This window comes from Stylophora pistillata, chromosome 1 (genome assembly GCF_964205215.1).
Source record: "Stylophora pistillata chromosome 1, jaStyPist1.2, whole genome shotgun sequence".
Classification (NCBI taxonomy): Eukaryota; Metazoa; Cnidaria; class Anthozoa; order Scleractinia; family Pocilloporidae; genus Stylophora; species Stylophora pistillata.
In genome coordinates this window covers 11,352,610-11,379,175 of record NC_142519.1, presented here as the reverse complement: position 1 = coordinate 11,379,175, position 26,566 = coordinate 11,352,610, and the positions used below count along the sequence as shown (strand labels likewise).

The window sequence follows — 26,566 nt, the reverse complement described above, 5'->3', positions numbered from 1 at the left end:
CTACACCAAACTACACCAAATTACACCTAATACACCAGACTACATTAAAGTACAACTACTACACCAAACTACACCTACTACACCAAACTACACCAAATTACACCTAATACACCAGACTACATTAAAGTACAACTACTACACCTACTACACCAAACTACACCAAACTACACCTACTACACCAAACTACACCTACTACACCTAACTACACTAAACTACACTTACTATACCTATTACACCAAACTACACTAAACCACACTTACTACACCTACTACACTAAGCTACACCTATAAATTAATGTATCACTGCATACTGATTTTTCGGGTTGTTTCGTTTGAGAGGTTATCTAAAAAAAACTCTTCTGTCTCCTCTTTTCGTGCCCTAAGCACTTCCTGCGTGCTTTGCACCAGAAAAAAGCACAGTCAAGGCTTCTCTATTTGTTAGATATCGCATATATGTGGGTTTTCAATTGTCTAGGGTATTTATCAAATCTGGGCAATAATTCATGAGGTAGAAGAATGGATTGCATTTTGGCCATAAGTAAGGTTTTTGAAGCCCTGCCTTCTGTCTGACAAGCCCCTTCCTACTCTAAAAGAACCCCACTGACTGGAAGCCAAAGAATTCTTTAGCACCTTGAGGCTGTTATTTAAAATAACACGTTTAAGGAAAATTTTTATTGCAATTTTCAAAAATAATTCGAGCCATAGTGTTAATGGTTAGGGTCTGAGAACAAGTTTCCTCTTTAAAAGTTATGCAATATTTATATACGCAGATCATAGAGAAAGCAATCGAGTCTTAAGTCGTCTGTTACGGCTTTTATAATTAATTTAAAAGTGAAATAAACCAGAAAATGTCAGTCTGGAAACACAAAAAACGCCAAAGTGGAAAAGATGAATCAATGTAACGGGTGTTATTACTGAGGAAATTACATCTGTTTACCAACGATGAGCTTGTAACATTTAGAAAATGCAGCGACGAACCTTGAGCCAAAAGAAACGTCAAAAAGTATACTGATGACACATTCTACATTGAGGCAATTGGCGAATTTGATCAATAACACTTTATGGAACACAAGGTCTGGATCAACTCGGAACAGGTTAGGTGTATCCGTTCTTTGCAACAAGACTTAATTCCTTCCACTCATCGTGTTACCCAGAAACTTCCCGCAAAGAAGATTTAGGCTCCTCTCTAATGTCCGTATGGGATAACTCAAAGCGAGTCCAAAATGATCTGAAAAATTCGAATTCAGATTAGCTAAGGTGAAGTATGGTTTCGGAAATGTGTTAGATTTCGTAGCCATTACATGACTGCACGCTGTGCTTCCGCCATTTCCAAGGCCTGCGAGCGTGTAGGGTCTCTGAAGCACTGCGACACGAGCGGCGAAGCCCGCGGGTTTAGAAGCGGCGTGCGAGCGTGAGAGAGGTTTGCAAAAGTTTCAACAGGCTTCCGGAGGTGTGCTTAATTCGCTGGCTCGAGTCTCCGGGTTCTTCGCCGCTCGTGTCGCAGCGTTAATGAACCGAGGGCCTGCTCGCAAAGATACCATTCTCACCTCAGGAAGAGCTTTGATGGTGACGGTGTCAGACGCGTTGCACGTTTCTACACATCGCCCCACATCTGCTTCATAAGGCCTGCGAGTAACGTCTGAAAGCAGGAAAATAATAATAATAGAAAAAGAAACTTTACTTAATTCACTGTAAATTAAATACTTTCTAACCGAGTACATTATTTGGTTTGTCTTAAAAATGAAATAATTTCCATCCAGTCTCAGCTGCAATTTCCAACTCAGAAGTTGATCAGAAGTTGACTTCATCGTAATTAACACTAGCTAGGTTTCAAGTAATTGTACCATTGGACTTTCTCTGTATGCATTACTAAGGCTGGGCAACGATTACTTGGAAAATAATGAGGGGGGTCCCTCTTTCAAATTTATGTTTCAAAAGGCCGTTCTGGGATGCCAGAAACTTCTGTTTAAAAGGAGGCTGGGCGCTTATTCTCATGCACATAAAATTCATTTTGAGAAAGAAAGTTTGGCACCTAAGCTCATTTTGAAAGTAAGCATTCTTAAAACTCGGAAATGGCCTAATTAAATCGTCCATTGTCAAGCAAAACAATTCAACAGCAAGCCACACTGCCTGATTCAACATGATAAGTGCTCACACTATTTCTCACGTTTTCGAGCACAATGCACTTTGTTAGGATGACGTTGAAAATGTAGTTCAACGACACGTTTTGCGAATTCACGTTGCCGGTGCAATTCGTGACTTTTTTTTATCAAAGCTGATTTCAGTCGCGTTTTTATAGCTTTGAATTGTATAGAGTGCTACTGGATCGAAACAACAATTGTCCCGCTTAAGATTCGCAAATAATAATAAGACGATTAAAAAAACCTAGTCTTTGGGTAGATCATTCACGAAATCATACCCAGTGCTCCCTTCAATTTGAAATGTACGTGTGTACACTCGACCGAGCTATTTAAAACTTGCGTGATTTTAAGGATTAGAGGTTAAGCTACAAAGGACTAATCATTTTGGGAAGCGGAATGCTTGGCCTATAACCATGACCGAATCACTTCCGTCTGAGATATGATTGGAAATGACCAGTGGAAATCACTCGTCTAGGCCATCATTACCGGCACAAATTTATTAAATGTATAAGTTTATTCATTGCACTGAGCTTTCTTAACTTTCTAGCCTTGCGTAAACGAGCGAGAAGGGAAAGACTGAGAAGGGAAGCCGTGACACTCCAGGCCAACATATAATCATATTGAACCTTGTCTCTGTCATTTTAGATCGGCTTCGCGCATGATAAAGGTTCGATCCTTTTGTCGAACGAACATTGACAACCCATGACTTATTAACCGAATCGTCACACTGCCCTGGGGCAGACTTAATTAATCAGCTTTAATCTTTAGACGAAAAATTGTGAAATTATAATTGTAGTCTGCAAAATTTTGTCATTATGACATGTATCAACGATGCTCCCCTCACTTTCTTTAAAAATGCACTCGTGCACAGAATCGCGGAAGTTCTACATCCTACACCCTTGAGTAGAGTAAGAAGATAAAACTCCCGCCACGAACCTCTTAAGCAGCTGCAGTGATAGGGTGTGCGAACAGAAAAGACGTGACATTAGGTCATGTGGACGTGTACCCCAGCGTTAGAAGAAAAAGGATACTTTATTCCTGTCACGGACGTGCGATCAAGTAAAAAGTTCTGAACAATCAAACCTCAGACCTTGGGATTCCATGCTCCAATGCTCTACCACCGAGCCACAGCCGGAGACTCTTCGGTGAGCAAAGCCGTTACTCGCTTTAAGTGTGACATGTGTGTGCAATAAAGATGGTTTAACTTGGGTTCGATAAACAAATAAACAAATTATTATTTGGTCTAGAGTCATGAGCGTGGGATAAGAAAACAGAACCTGAGTCCCCATTGGGGAATCAACGTGAACGCGGGGCTAGTCATTCACGTGGCTAGTTAGTCACACATGTGTTTGTAGAAGTCCTCTACGTCGGCTTATGCGCAGTTTAACTCACGTGGAAGGTTCACATCAGTTTGGAGTAAACCTCACGTGGAAGGTTTGCATCCAGCTTGGAGTAAAACACGTTCAAGATTTGCGTCCAGTTTGCATTACACATCGCTGGGCTGTTTATCAGCACAGCTTCTGGCTAGATTTTTTGAGAGAAAATCAATGCCGGTTAGTTTAATGGTTACTTTGCAATCACCAAATTCGACTGAGAATATCGACGCACGTTCTCGGTCACTTGGTTAAGCCACGTGCGGGCATGGCGCGGGTGAGCACAGGTCACAACGTGATTTTTAGAGAGCCCATACTGATATAAAAGACATGTAACCTAAAAGTATGTAAAATTTGTTGAGACCGGTTTTCGATCTGTACAAACTACACCAACGAGTTTTCAGTGCATGGAAACAAGGCGGAAAGTAATTTATCTGTTTACTTCTCGAAATATTCTTTCAGGTATCGCTGATGTCTTGAATCTTTTGGTATGTCTTTTACTCTGTCGTTACTTTTTTCCTCAGTCTTACAAACGCTAACGCACTCTTGTACGTAGCCTTGATGACGATATTAACGTAATCGTAACCGGAATCGTAGCAGCTACTAAGGTCTTCAGTGTGCTGAGTCACTTAAAAGATGATGTGTTTTTACTTTGCACAAATCCTATCCAGTATGTGGGAGAATGTGAACCCTGTTGTTTAGAAGTTCGACGTTTCCTGAAGCGATCTTACCTTTAAATCTAGCATGCCTTTTCGTAAGTGCGTAATCATGGTTTTATCAACTGTGTAAATTGGCCATCGGAAAGGGTTTTATAGCTGACGTTTCGAGCGTTAGCCCCTTGTCAAAGCGAAATAACTATGCACTGATGGTTTAAGCGGCATGATCAATGTTAAGGGCCTAGAACAAGGTGGATCACGCTTCCAACCAACAATCTGTGCTAAAGGCGTTTATGACACTTTTTTATTTAGGCTGTGATTGCCTATTGCTTTTGCTTGTAGTAGTAGTAGTAGTAGTAATCTGTATTTAAATACGCTCAATTCATCAGTCCTTAAAAATGCATATCACATAAGCTAAGATATTTAAAATTCAAACAACATACTACGACACTAAAAGCTGTTTTCCGTGAATGCCGTGCGTTAGACTTAAGAATGTCATTGATACAACGTTTAGATACCCTCAGAGACTCTGTGTTCCTTATATCGCATGGTAGACTATTCCATAATGTGGTACCATTGTAGCTAAAACTTTTTCGGTAATAATTAGTGCGCGGTAATTAAACATTAAACTTATTTTCAGAGTCCCTGAAGTCATAAGTAGAGTTACGCCACGTAAACTTTGAACACAGATACTCTGGAGCTAGCCCGTGCAGACATCTAAACGTCATGGTGGCTTTATGAATTTCCTGCTGGCGTGCAACATTTTTCCACCCTAAAAACTCGAGTAGTGCAGTTGTATCAGCATCATAGTTAGAGAATGTCAACACACGGGCTGCTCTATTCTGCAATTTCTGCAGTTTGACTCGTAGCGTTTTCCCACAGCTACCCCAAACAATGTCACAGTAATCAAAGTGAGGTTTCACTAAAGCTTGGTAAATGAGATGTAAGGTTAATGCTGAGATCAGGTGCCTAATTCGCTTTAGGGCTCCGATACCAGAGGCGATCTTTTTCGTTAATTTTTCGATGTGAATATGTCAATCGAGTTTATCGTCTATTATTACACCAAGCGATTTTGTAGCTGTAACCTGGCTCACTTGAGTACTGTTCATTCCAATTGTTGGTAAAGCTGTGAGAATATTCAACTTATGCCTCGACCCTATTAGCATGAATTTGGTTTTGGTCATGTTCAATGTGAGTTTGTTCGCTTGTAGCCAGTTGAAAACGTTTGCTAGATCTTCATTCAGACTAAACTGAACATTCTTAAGATTACTTCCCGCATATGTGAGGTGTGTGTCGTCAGCGTACATTCTCGGTTTACAATTTAATAAGCAATTTGGAAGATCGTTGATGTATAATAAGAACAATAATGGGCCGAGGATGGTTCCTTGAGGGACGCCGCATGTCAATTAGTAGGGACCTTAAGCAAACCACGACAGCGACGGCAACGAGGACGTGGAAAAACAAAAGATCTAATAGACAGAACAATAGATCAGCACGTGCGTTTCAAAACTTAGTACATTTCTTAGCCGTCCATTGCAAGACAACGACGGGCAATCACCAAAATTCGCGTCGCCTGCGAACCGAAACCGCGACGGCAAATTATTTAATTTCTATTTCGAACTGAACGCTACTTTTATCCGTTATGTTGAGGTTTAGGTGCGGCGCCTTATGAAACGGTAAACACATGCAGCCATTTTCGAAATTCTGATTAAAATTAGAAATTCATTTTTTAATCAACGTCTTCCTTGGCGTCGCCGTCCTGACTGCTTAAGGTCCCTAAAAGTAGCGTTCAGTTCGAAATGGAAATTAAATAATTTGCCGTCGCGGCTTCGGTTCGCAGACGACGCGAATTTTGATGATTGCACGTCGTTGTCTTGCAATGGACGGCTAAGAAATGTACGATAAGTTTTAAAACGCACGTGCTGAGCTATTGTTCTGTCGATTAGATCTTTTGTTTTTCCACGTCCTCGTTACCGTTGCCGTCGCCGTCGTGGTTTGCTTAAGGTCCTTAGTAGCTATTGGATAGCGACCCGTTCACAGAGCATTTCTGTATGCGGTTTTCCAAATATGAGTGAAACCGTAGAAGTTTACTTTCGATAGAAGGATCTGATGATCAACAGTGTCAAAAGCTTTTTACAAATCTAGAAATATGACTCCATTGATTTTTCCTTTATCAATATTATATGCCCAAGAATCTGTCGCTTCCAACAAAGCTGTTAAAGTTGAATGATTAGCACGAAATCCTGATTGATTTTGACATAGAATATCGTGCTCTTGGGTTGGAGCTTAAACCGTTTATCTGTAGCGGTAAGATATCTTTGATAGCTACCACTATCACAACTTATCTCACTGGTAAGTTTTGGACCAACGTTAGAAAAGTAGTTATTGAATTCGTTTGATAGCTCCAACGGATTTGTTATCGTCAATCCGTTTACTATTAGTGACGCCACTGGCGTTTTCCCAGATTTTCGAGAAGTTAGCTCGTTTATAGTCTGCCAGGTCTTTCGGGAGTCGCTGGTGTGCTTATTAAAACTATTTTGGTAATAAACTTGCTTAGCTGAGCGTATTTGCTTATTGACTATATTTCTTTGTTTTTTAAATAATGCCGAATCGTTAGGATCATTTGTCTTGCTAGGTTTGATTTTTAATATGTCTCTATTGTGCATCTTGCGGCCACTTTTGGCTGCGTATTGATATTCCAGTAGCCAAGTTACTAGAAATGTCACTTGTTCGGTAATTGTAAGGTTAGCGTTGGTTTTGAGAGACCACAAATCACCGGTAAGGCTGACAATCAATTTGCAAAATCTATGTAATGTCGGCCGGTATAGATATTTCACACATCTACCTGCTCGATCATTTTTTTTTTCAACAGTGATCCTTTTATCTTTTTGACAGAAGACAAAAATGACCAAAAATATCTCCACCAGAATGAGCTGAGTCAGTGTTTAAAAACTTCCGAGAAATTGGTGCATCTTCTACAACCTTCGATTATTTTTTGAGGTTCTCATACCGTGTAGCATGAAACTTTTGCGGATAGAAAAAAGACCTCTTGCAAAATAAGCCACCACCAAAAATCCAAAAATTTGCAGTCTAAGTTTCTTGATATTTTCATATAAACGTTAACTAAAAGCTTTATTTTTCTTTTTCGCTCAAAAAGGCAGAGATTGTTCGAGGTTGCCAAAACTGCAAAAAGTTGCTCCAATTGCCAGAAGTTGCAGAGCATAATATGAAAGGCCTCTGTCCGGTGATGGAAAAATCTATACACATCCTCAACCTGTGGTTTGTGAAACAGTGTTTTTCGCTTCTGTTTGGGACTTAATCTTGATTAATCGTAATGCAGTTGTAATGCCAAAGCTTGGGTGAAAAAATATCGAGACGAATGCCAGGATATGATATCTAGACTAATTTAAAATTGTAGTACTGGCAATTTGTTCGGGGTCTGCTCAAAACTTTCGCTCGCATCACCCAAACGTGGTCTTGACGGAAATCACGACAGGCTTATTAGTTATTGTGCAGACTGCTGTAGATCTGCTTGATTCGGTGGATATTCACTTGTCAGTACTGACATAAATTTACATTTTTTGGTATATCATTGGTATAATATTGGTAACCTTAAAAATAACCAATAATATGCCAACGTTGGATTATCATCCCACATATTTACCAATGTCATTCCAACTTGGAATCTTAAATTTTTTCCTGTGAGTGGAACGGTACTTTCAATTACTCATAAGCGGCCTGGCTTTATGCTAGAGGTAAAAGGAAATTTCAGAGAAATCAAATCCCAGACAATGAATGTGCATGCACCGGTATCTTAAGGGCAAATCAGCTTAGGAGATGTTTCAACGTTTTTGGCAAGACAAAGCGTAATTCAGGATACGTAAGCTTACATCAGATGCAGCGTTAATGATATGCTTTTTTTTTCTTGTCTTTTTTCAGGCATATAACAAATAACTCAAGCCGGCTGGGAGAGGAAAAAAAGATCATGAGAGGTATTTTCTTTTATGAATCCACTACTTGCTTATACTTTACCGCCTAAGTATAGAGATTTTTCTATTTAAAACTCTGCTTTTAATCAGCCTGTGCATATATGCAGTACATGCCGCACACAACGAGCACAGATTCATGGCGTTGAAATAATACAACCTAGTAGCTATTTAGCAGTCATCGCACAAACAACAGAGAAGTTATACTGATTTGAACCTACCCCAGTTGACTTTACCCGTACAATTGTAGTGCAATTCCATTTGAACGTTTTTGACCGTTGTTACAAAACAGCAGACGTTAAGGATCGGTATAAAAGGATTACATTTGGAAATCACTGAGAGACTGATATACGGAAACCAAATGAAAGAAATAGTTTCAACGTGCAAGAGCAACCTAAGCTTTCAACCTTGTGCATGGGTAGAGTTAGAGAAAGCATCCTGACAAGAAGTATTTAGATATTATACTCATTCTCTAATCTAATCTCACTTCAGTCTTTCGTTTCTTTGTCTCCGGTGCGGTTTTGAAATCGATTCATTCAGATTTAGTTGGTTTTTAGGCCCTTCGTCTTTCTGAATGTACTTTTTTTCCCGAAAAAGGGGCTCTCGTAAATTACAACAAGGTAAATAATGATATCGTTTGTTCACCGCTGTTTCGCTGTGGTCAAGATAAATAGCACTGAAAATGCAGTATCAGTGTGTGACTCAGCTTTAATTAGTTATATGTGCATGGAGATCTTGAAGCAACTAGAAATAAATGGCCTCCCAAGTCAACTTTATTTGCAGTCTTTGCGGACGGAGAATTATCCAAGAGACATTGTTGTGACGCGATGGCTCCTGAGCTTCTTCAATGAGCTTGCTTCCAGCGAGGGTTTATTTACGTTTAATAAAATGGCTGCTTGAGAAATTAGTCTCTAATGGAAGATTAAGATCTCGTCTTCACGCATGGTTAGAGATAGAGAAAGTAGTTACTGTGAGAAGTAAATATCATGCATGGTTCATTATACTACAGGCTTCCTCTTCGCTGCAAAAGTGCAGTGAGTCTTTTTCTCACATTTGACCTCGCTACATTCATTTATGCGTTTCTTTGTTTCACGCGTGATTTTTAAGCCGATTCGTAGCAATTAGATGATTTTGAGTTCCCTCGCCATATCATACTTCTCCCGAAAAAGGGGGGCTCTGTTATTCACAAGAAGGTAAATTATGGCGGCGGTTTATCGGTTCTGTTTCGTTGTAATCAAGATCTATAGTCCTTACATTTCAGTATTAAAGTGTGATTCAGCTTGAACTAGTTATAAGTACATGAAAATCTCAGAGCAACAACAGATTAGATATAGGGCCACCGGTTTCTGAAAACAAGGAATGACACAAGAGACAGTGTGTGATTTACTTGGATGTAACTGAATAAGTGGCCCTGCATTCTATAGTTTTGTTCTAGTTTACACTACAAAACAACTTTTTTACCTTTGTTTCTGATTATTCTTTGCTATTTGTTAGAACTCTTAATAATAGCTTATGGAAATTGATTGTTGCGAGGTGCAGAACTATGGTTTCTCGACATAACATTCTTCGATGAACTACAGATTGGAAACTGAAGGGCCGTCGAGGTCCACCCTATCTGCAATCTTTGAGAACGAGGAATGGCACAACAGACAGTGGTGTTTCATAAAAATGTAAATAAGTGGCCCAGCAACCTACAGTTTTATTCTAGTTTGTATTGCAAGATATCTTTTTTACCTTTCTCAAAAAACTCTTAATTAAACTCTTAATAAAAGCTCGTAGTAATTGGATGTAACGAGCTCCAGAACAAGAATTTCTCAACATTTTATTGAATGTACCTAGATTATTCCGGCAGTACGGGTCTTGATTCCCAAATTTTTGTGTTCCTATTATTACAACTACGCCAAAGTATGGTTGATTTATTCAAAGGAAGAGAAAAGAAAGGTTGATAAAAGAGATGACTCCTTGTTCATTTGCTGATTTTATATGATAGATGACATTAGTTAGCACAAGCTCGTGGTAATTGGATGTAACAAACTGCACAGCAGGCATTTTTCAACATTTTCCTGTTTGTACCCGGATTCTTCACGAGTCCGCCTGTTGATACCCAAATCATAACTATAAAATGACGCCAGCGGCGGCGGTTTCTTGTATTTAAAAGGCACAGGTTTTCCCGGCCTCTCATTTATCTTTCAGCACACCCGACAAATTCCAAAAGATCAATATATAAATCATTGAGACCTCCTTGTCAGGTCCAAGTGCATATAAAATACGGTTTATTCTGCTCTAGTGCAACTCCTTGTAGTGTCTTAGATTTGTCCGAGGTATTCTCTATTAAAGGTCGTAAGGTTAGGCGTCTTATGAGGAATAGTGGTACCCCAACCACGAAAAACATTCTCCTGTCGTTGCAGTTTGTTTTAGTGTATTTCACGGCTTTCTCCCATGCAGGAGATAAGGTCCAAGGGGACTGCAAAACGACATGTTTTCTTCTGCAAAATCCTCCCGCCAATCGACCAATATTGTTTCCAAATAAGGTTTGTAACCTGGCTTATTCAGGTATATACGCTATGTGTGAGGGCACAGAATGTATAGCTTACTGATAAAAATAGGTCCGCAATGCGTACATGTTAGGCTTACGAAATTGAGCTGCTCTTTAGTGTCTGGTGTCTTATTGAGTTTCTGTTAGAAGAGCTAATATCTGATTACGGTTAAACAGTTTTCAATATTGTTCGTGTTCATCGATAAAATAAGATAACTGGCATACAGTAGTCTCAAAATGTTCATTTTCAAGGTGAGGGTTAAAGGCCAAACTTTGTTATTGAGGTCTCATTTTGACAACAAAGGTTGCACATGTAACTTGAGGATTGTAGGAACTAGAAAAAGCGTCAGCATCATCTCCCATAGTGGCCTAATAGATTTGGTCATGATTTTGTTTACATAACTAAGTGGAATAGAGTTCTGATATTTTTTGGTGGTGTTTTCCAAGGCAAGTGATGTGAAATTAACTCTAGGGAAGCATTTCATATGAATATTTTTGGCATTTTGTGTACCAGTACACGAGGACAGAACTTTCCAGAAGGGCCGAAACATTCGGGAAATGATGAAACCTACACTAGAAGCCATTGGGAACTTGATTTGGTTTGAAAGTACCACTAATTTTGGACAATACATACATGTAAAGTTACACAATGCTGAGTGTAGGTTTCTATTATTCATTAGGGCACAAAGTTCTATTTTCAATTTGTTGAAAGCAAAATGTTTACTCTAATTATTGTAGTTGGGTTTTGAGGGACTGTGTTTTCAATAAAGAACACAGAAAAATTTAGTTGAGGTAGGTGGAAATGGGGATACAAATGGGAGAATCTATGGAAAAAAGATTGGTGCATAAGAAGATCAGAACACAAACAATATTTTAATGAATCATATGTTAGGTAGTACTCTGAAGTAACATTACATTAAAACTGCTAATAATTTTTAACCCAATAAGATTCACAATTTGACCTATAGGTTTCATTTAACAGAAAGTGTAAGAGAGTTAAGTGTCACCATTATAGATTTCAGGAAAGTAATCAGAGACATAACTTAAACACAACAGAGTTCAATGTACAGGCAAGTGCATGATGGTATCATATGATTTAAAGTACCAGAATCGTTCAAGTTTTCTTATTATTGATATTGTTATTTCATGCCAGTGTGTTTCCCAAATTCAAACTATGTGGAGACATGAAATGAAAAGGTGAACTTGACATCATCATGTAAATGGTCAACTTGACATGCTATCAAAATTTGTCCTTCAGCTGAAATCTTACTCAGGAATGAAATTTTGTCAATGTCTGTCAATGTAACTAAAAAATTCAAGATTTTGTTTATTTTGGTCAGCTACTATGTATATCAATCAGCACAACCTACTTTATGTAAATCTGATTGGTTTCTAGTGTGATCTATTGTTGCTGAGTCTACCAGTGGTTTACATTTGTACTTGAGTAATTACTTTTGCACTAGTGATACATGAAAAGGACACCTTGCTGTTTTCAGCCAATCAAGAGCGTAATTTTTCATGTATATCAGTGTTGCGATAAATTAACCAAAACCAAACAAGTAACTGAAAAGGAGTTGTCGTCTGCCAAATAAAGGCCTAATACACATGTATTGTCACCAAGTTTAAATATCAATGCTGATCTGAACCATTATAAAGAGAATTTAGAAGACTGCCAAACTTACAGGAAGTCAAGAAATGTTAAGGTCTGAATAATTCTAGGTATTACTGGGAAAACATATAAATAATAATCACATTTCAGTCGTAACATTAAACTACTTATAGGCTGCAAAAGTGCAAACGGTTTCTATCCATGCTAAAGTATTTGTGTAGCTACCTCCCCTATGCAAATTAGTTGTAACTCTTGAACTCGCATTTAATTTTATTTTCATTTGTACCCTTGATAATGGCGTCATGAAGTCGCCGAAACGTCGGGATATTATATCATTCGTTTAAACCCAAATATATCACCAAAATGTCAGCTGATGTCATTTGAAGGTTCATGCAGGGAAGTATGAGTGGGAAATCTCTATCACAGATCCACCTTTATGATATATAAAACAGCAAGGGATTACTAGATTTCAAATTGCTCTAGCAGGGAATACACCAAACCCATTACTAAAGATATGGCATGAAAATGTTTAGGAGGGATGTGATTATATTTATTTTCTCATTTCCACATTTCTAGATCATGGTTTAGAGTTACATGCAGTCGAGTGACAGGCTACTGTGTCCAAGGAAGGCTAGAAAGAGAAGCGGGAGTCATGGCAAGCAAATAAAGATAAACTAAAGGAAGAAAGCACATCTAATTTCAAATAAAAAAATAATTTGGTATTGTCGATAACAGGTATGTTGCATTATGTCTTAACTTCATCCAGATATAAAGACAGTCAGGTTTGGATCCAGGGTAGTTTACGTGAGTTCCAGAACTCACTCAAAATTTTCAAAAACACTCTGATCTCCCTTTAGAAACTACTGATCCGTTTCTGGAGATGACTTGACTTTCCTGAAAACTGGACTTTATACTGTCATAGTGAACACACATCAGTGACACAGGTTTGCATAGCAGCTGATGCTAGTAGATCAGAGTGTTTCATGTAGTACTTTAAAAGTCTTTTTGCCTTTTTGGTACATGCTATAATTTGCTCTCTATAGTGCAATTAAATTATCTGAAAATGCAGGAAATGGCATTTAGAGAGCTTGAAATTTCAAATTTTCTCGGGGGGGGGGGGGCATGTCCCCGAACCCCCCTAGTGGGAGTGTCTCCCCGGGTGGAAACTACTCACTTCAAAACCTGGATCCACCCCTGAAACTGTATATCCTTCTTTACATATATCTCTGTCAACCAAATATCAAAGCTTGATGTTGAAAAAATTATTAATTAGCTAAAAATTAGGTGGGTTAATATTTGTTACTACATGCTTTAGTATTAATTTTGAAAGATACCATCTCAAGGAGCATTTTTGGTGCTTCAATAAGTTTCCCTGCTTGCACAATGAAATGCTTTGGTGAGTTTCCAAGGTAAACTTTTATCTTTAAAGAATTGAATTGAATCTTTATTAAGTCATAAGATAAATAATCACATATCCTATGTTACAACATTAAAAGAAGGTATATATATAAGTTACAGAGAAAATCAAGATAAAAATTATAAGACTAGATTATGTTTAAAAATTAAGCGATTAACAAACGTGTTTTTGAACCTATCAGTGTTTATTTTAGGATGGTGACTTGTCTCTTTCCTCAGATTGTACTTGGTTGATTTCTTTTTTGGCATTATAGCTCTTAAAGGGTGTATTGTGTTATTAAAAACATTCTTGAAGATACGTGTGTCCTGTTGAACTAACAATTCATAAACATTAATGTGGTCGGATGTATACTTGCGCTTATAACATCGATCTAAGAAACATTGGATTGTTGTTAATTCGGAATTTACAGCGCCAAATACGGACAGCCCGTATAATATATTTGGTAGAACCAGATTTAGAAACAGATGGTCTATTTCGGCCTGATTGTACCCTTCTTTCCTTAAAGATCTTAAAATGAACAGGCACTTGTTTGCTTTGATTAGTTTTTCCCGAATATGTGTTATGAACCTACTGTCTTCCTGAAATGTTACCCCTAAAATAGTAAGCTCTTTTGTCTGTGGTATTCCAGACACCATCGGAAACTCTATTGTACAACCTTTCTTGCGGAAAATGATTTCCTTGCACTTAGATGGATTGCTACACATACCATTACTTCTAGACCACTGGGAAAACTGATTAATCAGTGCGATAGAATTGTCATTATCACCTATCACAGGCGAGATAATGGTTGTATCATCTGCATATTTTACCAGCACGCTCTTATTGTCCAAGTGTATCTCTAAATCACTGAGAAAGACATTGAACAAGTGCGGCCCGCTGACACTTCCTTGGGTGGTACCTTTGTTGACACTTTAAGTTTAACTTTAAAGAGAAATCAACAGCCTTTTCCTGGCTATGAGCATCCAAAATATACCACCAATAATAAGATAGGGACAACTTGTTAAAATCCTCTATGCTGAGCATGGTGTATTTAGAGTCCCTTGATAATATTCCTTTGTTATTAAAAAAATATCGATAAACATCATGTCTTATACTAAATATGCAGGTGTGCTGCACTTTGACAGCTTTTGATTTTAAAAGTGACTTGAATGCCAGTTTAAAATCGTGTTCCTGTCAGTGTGCTAAATTAAAAGGAATAGAAAGAAAAGAGGTTGAGGAAAGAAATGACTCCTTGTTTAGGCCCATTTCCTCCACTGATTTTATCGTTGCAATGCGCCATTTTGTTTCAAGTATCTGTTTCATGTAGCAATATCAAATGTGCTTAAAATGAGACGTACAAGCGTGTACGAGAAACCTCGAATGATTTGTCTACGGTGTGGGTTTTGATTCGATTTATAGCAATGTAGTTACATTTCAGTTTATTCGCTTTTCGTTTAAGTGTGTTTTCCCAAAACAAATGAGCTACGTAAATAGCTTGGTGTAATTTGCGAAACGAAACGAAACCCAACGAAATAAAAATCAGTAATTTGCGAAATAGAAATCTGTTAATATTTCCTAAGTGGAATCTTTAATTTGCAAAATAGAAATCTTTTAATGATTTGTGACATAGAAATCTGTAATTTGCGAAATAGGAATCCGTAAATTTGCGAAATAGAAATCGGTTAATGATTTGCAAAATAAATTGAAATCTGTAATTCTCCAATTTCCTAAACGAGAATCTCAGCGGAAGATTTCACAGGCTGGGAGAATGAATCGGTCAGTTCACTACAAGGGCGGATTGCAAAAGCAGCCCAACAAATCATAATTACAATAACTAGCGAAAGCGTAGTACATAATACAGTGTAAACAGTGTACGATGTCGATGAATAATTTGAATGCGTGACATGACATTTTCCCGACCGAGAATTCACGTAGAAAATGTCGCACCATAATGTTTCTAGATAAAATATCACGTTTGTTGGGGAAATGGAATGACCCGAACTCTTTGATTTCCTTGGGGTTCAGGTATGTTAACGATTTTTTTACAGATGCTGTTTCGCGAATTGCAGATTTTCATTTCGTCGTTCCGTTTCGTTCCTCAAATTACAGTGAGCCCCGTATATCACATGTACTGTCTTGTTGTACTGTGTTAAGACCAGGAGCGCCTAAATTTCATTATTAGAGTGTGACTTAGCTTGAACTGGTGCATAAGTGCATGAAATGCTCGGATAAACTACAATTTTTTTCCTTTCCCAGAAAACTCATAAGAAAAGTTCGTGGTACTTGGATGTAATGAGCTGCAGAACAAGGATTTTCTCGACATTTGCTTGAATGTATGTACCTATTCACGAGTCAGCTGATTCCCAAATTTTCAAGTTTCTATCATTTAGCCAAAGGCTAGTGGATTTATCGAAAGAATTACAAAGAAAAAAGGTTGATAAAAGAGATGACGGATATTTCAACCGGCACGAGCAACCTGAATAAGACTAAGTCTCTGGTAAAAAAATTAAGATTTCAACCTCGGACATGGGTAGAGATAAACAAAGGTAAGTGAGAAGAAATAGGGACCTCAAGCAAACCACGACGGCGACGGCAACGAGAACTTGGAAAAATAAAAGATCTAATTAGCAGAACAATAGCTCAGCACGTGCATTTTAAAACTTAGTACATTTCTCAGCCGTCCTTTGCAAAACGATAACGTGAAATCAGCAAAATTTGCGTCGTCTGCGAAACGAAACCGCAACGGCAAATTATTTCAATTTCCATTTGTAACTCAACACTATTTTTAGACGTTATGTTGAGGTTGAGTTGTGGCGCCGTATGAAATGGAAAACGCATGCAGCCATATTCGAAATTCTAATTAAAAGTTGAAATTCATTTTTTAATCGGCGTCTTCCTTGGCGTTGCCGTCCTGACTGCTTAAGGTCCCTGATATCATGGTTCTACTGCAAGCTTGGCGTTCACCACAAAAGTAGAGACTTCTTCTCTAGTCTCGCTTTAGTTGTGCGTTTCTTTGTTTTCGGAGTGGTTTTTAAGCAGATTCAGTTGCTATCCATTTTATTGGTTCTTGCCTCCTTTGTCTTTCTGTATATGAGGGTTTCCCAAGAATAAGAACTTCGTAAATAACGAGAAGGTAAATCGTTAATATCGGTTTAGTATCGCTACACTTTTGTTGTTGCTAGGATTAGTAGCAATTAAATTTTGGTAATAGTGTGTGACTTGGCTTGAACTAGTTAAAAGTGCATGGAAATCTCGGATGAGCTACCGATTGATTAGTGTCACTGAGGTCCACATTCTCAGCTATCTTTGAGAAAGAAAGCTAAGCTATCTTTGAGAAAGAACGACACAAGAGACAGTAGTGTGTTTCATAATAATATAAATATGTGGCCTTGCATTTTATAGCTTTATATTAGTTTTGTATTGCAAGACATCTTTTTACCTTCCTCGAAAAACTCGTAGGAAAAGCTTGTGGTAATCCTTGACATTTGTTTGAAGGTATCTTAATTATTTATAATTGTGCTGATTCCCAAGTTTTTGTGTTCCTATCATTACGTTTAAGTCTAGTTTAATTTATTAAAAGGAATAAAATAAAAAAAGGTTGATTAAAGAGATTACTTCTTGTTGAAACCACTTGCCGATTTCGCATCAGTGATAGTTAACACCAGCGCCTTATGTTAAAGAACCATAATGCATCGTTGCAATGCGCCATTTTGTTTGCAGTGTGTCCGTCTCTTGTAGCATCATAATTTTAGGACGTGCTTTAAACAAGATATTTCAACGCGCACGAGCAACCAAAATGTGTATAGGTCTCTGCTAGAAAATTAAGATTTCAACCTCGTACATAAGTAGAGATAAAGTCGAAGATATTAAATGTATTCTTTCATTGCAGTTTTTCTCAGCTCTTTGTCGCGTAACTTGATTCAATGTGGGTGCAGACATTGGGAGAATTAGCTGAGATACCAGCTGTTGGCAGAAACTACCACACAGACGTATTTAGAAGTCAGAATGTAGTACACGTCTTGGTGGAAATGACCAATGCCCCTAACGCGATGAGGGAGCTAAAAAAACTCAAAACAAATCGGAATTATGTATCGTACCTCATAATACACACCGTGTACCAGGGTAATAAACTGTTTTATCTTGATTTCTTATGGGATTTGAGAGATTGAGGGTACTGTGTGCCATTGACTCCTGAATTTCCTCATTGAGGTCGCTTTCAACAAGGCTCTATTCATGTTTGTGATATTTCTCGCTTGAAAAAATGTTAATTGCATCGTCATCAGTGTCTGAACACAAATCAATTTAGGTAAGGTTGCTATGTTAATTTTGGCTAAAGAAACCCTAATCCAAGATGCGTAAACTTACATCAGAATGCATCTGTGCGCGTTCGAGCTAATAGTAAGTTGTGGAGTTTGTTTTTTCTTGCAGAGGTTCAGCGTGCACAAGGAACCTGAGTGAGAAATAATCATAAAAAATCAAATCGAGAACTCGACCTCGTGCATGTGTATAGGCATAGAAAGTGTCTTAAAATGACTAAGAAAATATCCTGGATAAACCAGAGGCAAAGCGTTTACCTCCTAGCTTCTTTAATAAGCTTGTTTTCAAGAAGCCGGGATATATTTACGTTTAAGATCAGTAGTAGTCACTTGTTGAGGTGATTTCAGTAGCACTTGAATTTCAGTATGAAAGTGTAGCTCAAACTAGTTATAAGTGCATAAAATTCTCGGATGAGCTGAGAGTGAATAAAGGGCCACCATCGAGGTTCAAACTATCTTCAATCTTTGAAAGCAAAGGATGACATAAGAGACACTGGTGTGTTCCATAAAGATGTAAGTAAGTGGCCCTGCTTTCTATAGTTTTATTCTAGTTTGCATCACAAGACATCTTCTTTACTTTTCTTGAAAAACTCTTGATAAAAGCTCGTGGTAATTGGATGGAACGAGCTGCAGAATAAGGATTTCTTGACATTTGCTTTAATGTACTTAGATAATTCAAGAGTCTGCTGACTCCCAAATTCTCGTTTTCCTCAATCATTACGCCAAAAGTCTGGTTGATTTATTGAAAGGAACAAAAAGAAAAAAGCTTGGTAAAAGGGATGACTCCTGCTTTAAACCTATCTCATCCGCCGATTTTGCAAGATAATAGATACCAGTGCCTTATGTCTAAAAAACCATATTGCATCGTTTTTATGCACCATTTTGTTTGCAGTGTGTCCGTTTGATGTAGCATTTTAAGACGTGCTCAAAACAAGATCTTTCAACCCGCACGAGCAACCTGAATAAGAATAAGTGTCTGGTAGTAGTTTAAGATTTCAACCTCGTGCATCTAGAGACAAAGAAAGACGAGTGAGAAGAAGTAAATATCATGGTTCTGCTGCAGGCTTAGTGTTCACCGCAAAAGTACAGTCTTCTTCTCTAGTTTCGCTCCTTTGTTTTCGGATTGGTTTTTAAATCGAATGCTATCCATTTCATAGGTGTTTAGCTCTTCTGTCTTTCTATATATATATGTTTTTCCCAAAAAATGAGGACTCTGTATTTAACGAGAAGGTAAGTTAAAATATTAATTTATAAGAGTGTTTCCTTGAAGTTAAGACCAGTAGCACTGAGAATTTAGAATAAGAGTGTGACTTCGCCTCACCAAGTTATTGGTGTATAAATTTCTGGGATGAACTACAGATTGAATACAGTGCCATCAAGGTCCATAATATCTGCAATCTTTCAGAAACGAGGGATGACACAAGAGACAATAGAGTGGTTTAAGGGTTTCTCGAAATTAAGTTTTCGGATGAGCTAAAGATTGAACAAAGGGCCATCGAAGTCCATATTATCTGCAGTCTTTGAGAACGAGGGATGACAGAAGAGAAAGTGGTGTGATTCAAGGATTTCTCGACAAAAAGTTCTCGGATAAACCACATATTGTAAAAAGGGCCATCGAGGTCCACATTATCTGCAATCTTTGGGAAAGAGGAATGACATAAGAGACACTAGTGTGTTTCATAAAAAATGGAAATAAGTGGCTCTGCATTCTATTGTTCTATTCTAGTATGTACCACAAGACATCTTTATTAGTTGCCTAAAAAAACAATAAAAGCTCGTGCTAATTGAATGTAACAAACTGAAGAGCAAGGATTTCTAGACATTTGCTTGAAAGTACCTGGATTATTCAAAAGTCTGCTGATTCCCAAATTTTTGCGTTCCTATCATTACGCCAAAGCCTAGTTGATTTATTGAAGGGAATAGAAAGGAAAAAGGTTGATAAAAGAAACAACTCCTTGTTTAAACCCATTTCTCTTGCCGATTTCGCATGATAGTTCATCTCTGTACCCAATGTTTAAAGAACCACGATGCATCCTCGCAATGCGCAATTTTGTTTGCAGTGTGCCGGTCTCTTGTAGCATCGAATCGCATAGAACTCTGTTTTCATTTTTTCAATTCCATCGCTAACAATCCCGAACATAAGTTGTGCCATCTTCTGCCATCAAGGAAAATATCTAGTTATAATTTAAGGCGTCAAGAGATATATAATTTGCCACGTTCTCACACAGAACGTTTTCGACGCTCTTTCTTTTATGCTATGTTCCAGGGTGCGCACAATAGCTCCTAAAGCTTCAAAGAAAGTCGACTTTAATCTTAGATATTCATACATATTCTAGATTTATTATATTAAGCTTCTACATTTATATGATTGTATTTAGCTCTGTATTTTAACCAATGTTATCTGTAAAATACGCAATTCAGTTTTACGACGGCAAAGTATTATTCAATAAACGATCTATCTATCATCTATCTATCATCTATGTATCATAATTATAAGACGCGCTTTAAACAAGATATTTTAACGTGCACGAACAACCTCGATATGAACGATACTCTGCTAGAAATTTGAGATTTTAACCTCGTGCATGGGTAGAAATAAAATCATAGAGAAGTAAATGGACTGTTTCATAGCAGTTTTTTTCAGCTCTTTGTCAGTGTAATTAGGTTCAATCTGAGTGCAGATATCGGGAAAATTAGCGGAGATACAACCTTTAGACAGACGTATTTCAGATATAAATCGGGTCAGAATTTAATACACTTCTTAGTGGAAATGATTATTTATGAGTTGCTCGCTTGCTGAAAAGGTGAATGCATCGTTCTCAGTCTCTGAACACAAATCGATCTAGGTACTGTTACAATGTTAATTTTGGCTAAAGAAAGCGTAATCCAAGATATGCGTAAGCCTTCATGAGAATGCATCTGTGCGCTTTAGAGCTAATGGTAAGTTTTCGAGTCTGTGTTTTCTTGCATAGGTTCAACATGCACGAGGAACCTAAGTGAGGAATAGTCTCCGGAAAAGAAATAAAAAATTCGACCTCGTGTATGTGTAGAGGCACAGAAAGTAACTTGTGTATACTTAGTAAATGTCCTGGTTCAGCTAAAGGCAAAGTGTTTACCTCCTAGCTTAAGAGCTTTACTTTAAAAGCTGTAAAATTCTTGGCTGAAATTACCGACTTCCTAAACCGATCAAAAAGGTAAAAAACAAGCTAAACTAATGTAGAATTAGGCACACCACACACCACACATCACAAGACATTGTACATCAGGTTAAATAACTACTCAAAGTGTTTTGTTTTGATCTGTTTCAGGATTAGAGAGAAGAGAATTTCTGTGAATCCTTGGCGGCTGAACTTGTTTAGTAAGCTTGCTTTCAAAAGGAATTATCAACGTTTGATATTAAAAATGCTCACTTGTTGAAAGAAATGAGTCTGGGTGGTGTTACAATTTTTTTTTGGCTGAGCAAGGAGCTATCCAGAATTCGTAAGTTTACATCTCTGGCGTTCGAGCTCATGCTATGTTTTCGTGTTTGTTATTTCTTGCATAATTTAAACCTGTACGAACAACCTCAGTGAGAATTAGCCTCTGGTAGGAACTAAGATTTCTTGCGAACTCTGCAGTAATAGAATATGACTTAGCTTAAACTAGTTATAGGTACATAATATTCTCGGATAATCTATTAGAAGGCCATCGTGGTCCACATTATCTAAATTCTTTGAGAACGAGGAATGACACTATAATTTTATTCTAGTCTGTAATATAAGAAAACATTTTTACCTCCGTTAAGAATCATGCACTCTTGGATGTACGAGGATTGTTCACAAGTCTGTGAATAGTCTGAATTTTCGTATTCCTTTCATTTCTTAAAGGTCTAGTAGATTTGTTTCAAAGAACAGAAAGAGAAAATCTTGATAATGGAGATGACACCTTGATTAAACCCATCTCATTCGCCGATTTCACATGGTAGTTAATACCAGTGCCTAATGTCTAAAGAATCATGATGCATCACTGCAATGTGCCATTTTGCTGCAATGTCACCGTTTCATGTAGTATTATAAGACGTGCTTAAAAGAAGGCAATCAACGTGCATGAGCAACCTGAATAAGAATAAGTCTCTGTTAGAAACTCAAGATTTCAACCTTGTGCATGGGAATAAATATAGAAAGTTAAGTAAGAAGAAGTAAATATCATGGTTGTACTGCAGACTTAGTGTTCATCACAAAAGTACCTGACTTTTTCTTTAGTCTCGCTTCCGTTGTGCGTTTCTTTGTTTTCGGAGTGGTTTTTAAGTCAATTCCTATCCATTTCAATTTGTTTTAACCCATATCATTCGCCGATTTCGAATTTCAGTTCAGTGACACCCGTGCCGTATGTCTAGAGAACTATTCTAGTTTAAGGTTCAAAACAACTTCTTTACCTTTGTTTCTTATGATCCTTTTCTGTTAGAACTCTTAATAATAGTTCGTGGTAATTGGTTGTAATGAGGTTCAGAGCGGAAAATTCTCGGATTAACTACAGATTGAATAAAGGACCATCGTGGTTCACATGTCTGCAATCTTTGAGAACGAGGGATGCTACAACAGACAGTAGTGTGTTTCATAAAAATGAAATACGTGGTCCTGCATTTTATAGTTAAATTCTAGTTTGTATAGCAAGACATCCGTTGTTTACCTTTTTTTCAAAAAACTCTTCATAAAACCTCAGGGTAATTAGATGTAACAAGCTGCAGAACAAACTGAGGATTTCTCGATGTTTGATTGAATGTATCAGGATTATTCACGAGTCTGCTGATTCCCAAACTTATGCGTTCCTATCACTACGCCAAAGTCTAGTTGGTTTATTAAAAAAAAATATAAAGAAAAAAGGTTGATAAAAGACATGACTCTTTGTTTAAGCCCATCTCATTTGCCGATTTCGCATGATAGTTGAGACCAGTGCGTTATGTCTTAAGAACCATGATGCATCGTTGTAATGCGCCACTTTTTTTGTTTGCAGTGTCTGTTTCGTAGAACATCATAAGACGTGCTTACAAGAAGATATTTCAACGTGCACTGGCAACCTGGATGAAAATAAGTCTCTGCTAAAAAATTAAGTTTTAACCTCATGGGTAGGGATAAAAGAAAGATAAGTGAGAAGAAGTAAATATCATGGTCCTACTGCAGGCTTACTGTTCACCACAAAAGTACAGTCTTCTTCTCTACTCTTGCTTCAGTTGTGCGTTTCTTTGTTTTCGGAGCGGTTTTTAAATCGATTCCTATCCATTTCATTGAGTTTAAGCTCCTTTGTCTTTCTGTATATATGTTTTTCCAAAAAATGAGGGCTTCGTAAATAATGCAAGGCGAATCGTAAGATAAGTTTATCGGTAATGTTTTGTTGAAATTGGCATCGGTAGCACTTAAATTTTAATATTATAGTGTGACTTAGTTTGAACTGGTTCTAAGTACACGAAAATCTCGGATGAACTACAGATTTAATACAGGGCAACTTTTTTACCTTTGTTCTTGTTGACTCTTTTCTATCTGTTAGGACTCTTAACAATACCTCGCGGTAATCAGTTGTATAATGAGGTGCAGAACAAGGTTTTCTCGATATGAAATTCCTTGATGAACTGCAGATTGAATAAAGGCCCATCGAGGTCCGCATGTCTGCAATCTTTGAGAACGAGAGATGACAGAAGACACAATAGAGTATTTTAAGGGATTATTGAAGTGAAATTCTCGGATGAACTAAAGATTGAATAAAGGGCCATCGAGGTCCACATTATCTGCAATCTTTGAGAACGAGGGATGACACAAGAGACAGAAGAGTTTTTCATAAAAACGTAAATAAAATGCCCTTTCTTGAAAAACGCTTAATGAAAGCTCGCGGCAACTGGATGTAACAAACTGTAGAGCGAGGATTTCTCAGCATTTGCTAGAGGGTACCTTGATTATTCACGCATATACTGATTTCTAAGTTTTCGTGTTCGTATCATTCCCCAGTCTGGTTGATTTATTAAAAGGGATGTGTGGTTGATGAAAGAGATGACTCCTTGTTTAAACTTATTTCATTTGCTGATTTTGATAGTTGACATCAGTGCCTTATGGCTAAAGAAGCATGATGCATCGTTACAATGCGCCATTTTGTTTTCAATGTCTTTTTCATATAACATTATAAGACGTGCTTCAAACGAGGCGTTTCAATCTTTCAATTTTCTGTTCGGGCTTCGTGGGATGGCTGTAGGGCAAAGTATTTTTGAGCGGTTTCGAAACTCTAGAAAATTACCGTCCAACCAACAGAACGCCATTCTGTTTTCAATGTCTGTGCTATGCAGTATTACAAGGACGAGACGAGACGTTCCAAATTATTTCAAATACGTAACTTTAGTGCACATCTTTGTACTGCTAAAAGAGCTCCTAAATAAACTGAGTCATGAATGTCGATTGCGTAAATAGAAAAATTCCGAACAAAATGAATTCTTTCAACGTGGCTGTCTCATAGTGAGCTTTAATGTTGCGCAATGCCGTCTAAAGGGATGAGATGGTGGTTTTCAAGTTTCAAGTCGATTGGAAATTGAGCACTTGGTTTGTAGCCAAAGTGAATCATCTTGCATGCAATCAAAAATTACCCGATTAACATTGGTATTCCTTGCCGTTCGGCACTAGCAAAGAGGAGAACAATTCCTGACGCAAGTTCAATTTTTTTCTCGGTCCAAATAACATATTTAATTCCACAAAGAAGACTATCCCAAAAAATGCGAGGTGAAAAGAGCCTGTTCCACGTTGCTTTTTGATCAATTTTGTCCAGTTGAAAAGGTGGGAAACACACCGTTACCTAACAGCGATAATCACGCGACAATACCACGGACAACTCTCGATTGGAACCCCTTGTAATCCTGGAAACGAAAACGTGGCAGACAATGGATCTAATGAATATGAACATGGCTATACGCACGTGTTTATAAACTCTGCGAATTTCTCTAATCTTCCTCTGCAAGACAAAAGCGCATTTTGCTTGACATTCCCAGTTAGTTCGCATGCTGAGCTGAGGAGTTAACCGATCGATGCCTTGAGACTTTCGAAAAACGTAAGAGTTTGCCTTTCAAGCGTTAGTTGATTTAAAAAAGTCGTTTTTCTTTGTTGATGCTCTCCATTTTCCCCTAAAAGCCAACTAAAGAACACGCAAGGAAGTGATAACTTTGACCTCTTGCAGCCATTTCGCTTTGTGTTTGTAGAAAGGCAAATGGTATGCCGGACATCTTGAAAATTATTGAGGTCAATAACATGAAAATTGTTACGGTTTGCTACCGTGGTGAAGCCACGTTCTTATATATAAAAATATGGTCGTTGCCTTAAGATTGTTAGACAAACCATTATACTTCATATGAAAAGTATTTAGGTGTCAAAAATCGAGCAAACCTACGTAATCACTTTGTATCTGCTCGACCTAAAATTCGATGAAAATAACAGAATATGCACTATTCTGTAAGTCACCGTTATAGATGCAAAAGAATATTGAGTTGAAGAAAACTTGAATTCGATGAAAAGAACAGATTCTGTAATTCACCGTTGTAAATGTAAAGGAATATTAAGTTAACTGCCCTCATATTTGATTAAATGAGTTAATTCATATTGAAGTCAGGACATTTGTGTTAAACAAGGATTGGCATCTGCGTAATACTTCTTGACTCTTCATTTCCAAATAAATCAAAGATAAACTCGTCATAGAGATGAAACACACGACCGTTAATTCTGTATGATAGTTACAATCAAATAAATTTACCACTTCCAATTGTAGCAATGTTGGGTAAGCGGTAACAGCTGCAATGTTTCTTTCTCCCTATGCAAAGGGAATTGGGAAGTAAAACAGAAATATACGTTAGTTGGAGCGTTTGAGACTCTTCGTTTCATTTCAAAGCGGATTCCAATATCATTTCTTAGCCGCAACGGCCCATTGCTTCTAATAGGATCTTCAGAAGAGGGAAGCCTCTTGAAAGCATGGTCTCATTTCACGCGAAACTAGCTGTAAATCGTATTTGTCCCATCATGCTGGGCACTACTTTGATAATCAAAGCCATGGATCCTATAACTCAATCATCATAAACAATTAAGGTACAATTCTCATCATTTACCAGAGACTGCTATTTGAATAGTCCCAGTTACCAGCACAAGAAGAATCAGAGTTTTTAGGGTGTCCATCTTGTCTCAATGGATTCGAATTCGAGCAGACAAAAGCAGTCAGAGAGGCAAGGCGTCTACGGGCGAGTTCCACCCAAAGCAGGAATTTAGCTAACTTTCTCCGCCCAACCAAGAGCCAATCACAAGAGCGGGGCGCTTAATTTACACAATATTGACACATGTAACCGCCGCCTCCCGATTAGCTCAATGGATAGAGCGCTGGACTGTTGTGTGGGAGGTCGAGGGTTCGAGCCCCAGCCGGACCAATACCCAAGGTCTTTAAATGATTGAGAAGAATATGCTACCTTTCTATTACATCAAGAAATGTCTTCTCGGTTTCGGACGAATAGGGTTAGGGGTAGGAGACGTTAATTTCCCACGTACTATTACTGTGTGATGGA

General features: G+C 37.8%; 1 protein-coding gene and 1 long non-coding RNA gene across 18 annotated transcripts in view; one reads left to right on the top strand and one right to left on the bottom strand.

The window, feature by feature from the left end:
* The window catches only part of LOC111336991 (uncharacterized), a 37,535-nt gene extending 11,271 nt beyond the window's left edge, over positions 1–26,264 (bottom strand). For both annotated transcript variants that reach the window (XM_088736705.1, XM_088736708.1), the window contains exons 1-3: positions 26,120–26,264; positions 25,771–25,827; positions 1,547–1,638 (exon numbers count right to left, since the gene is read on the bottom strand). In XM_088736705.1, coding sequence (XP_088592831.1) covers positions 1,547–1,638; positions 25,771–25,827; positions 26,120–26,186 — 216 coding nt within the window. In that variant the 5' untranslated portion in view covers positions 26,187–26,264. The remainder of the gene's footprint in view (positions 1–1,546; positions 1,639–25,770; positions 25,828–26,119) is intronic.
* Positions 803–24,262, top strand: LOC148741215 (uncharacterized). Of its 16 annotated transcripts, none has more exons than XR_015992678.1 (6): positions 3,378–4,001; positions 7,327–7,448; positions 8,109–8,161; positions 12,877–13,035; positions 21,321–21,492; positions 23,005–24,262. It is a non-coding gene; the product is annotated as an uncharacterized LOC148741215 (long non-coding RNA). The 16 variants fall into 16 exon arrangements; XR_015992679.1 differs by having other exon boundaries at positions 3,382–4,001; positions 12,877–17,818; XR_015992692.1 differs by having other exon boundaries at positions 3,388–4,001; positions 12,877–16,242.
* Positions 26,265–26,566: the final 302 nt, after the last annotated feature.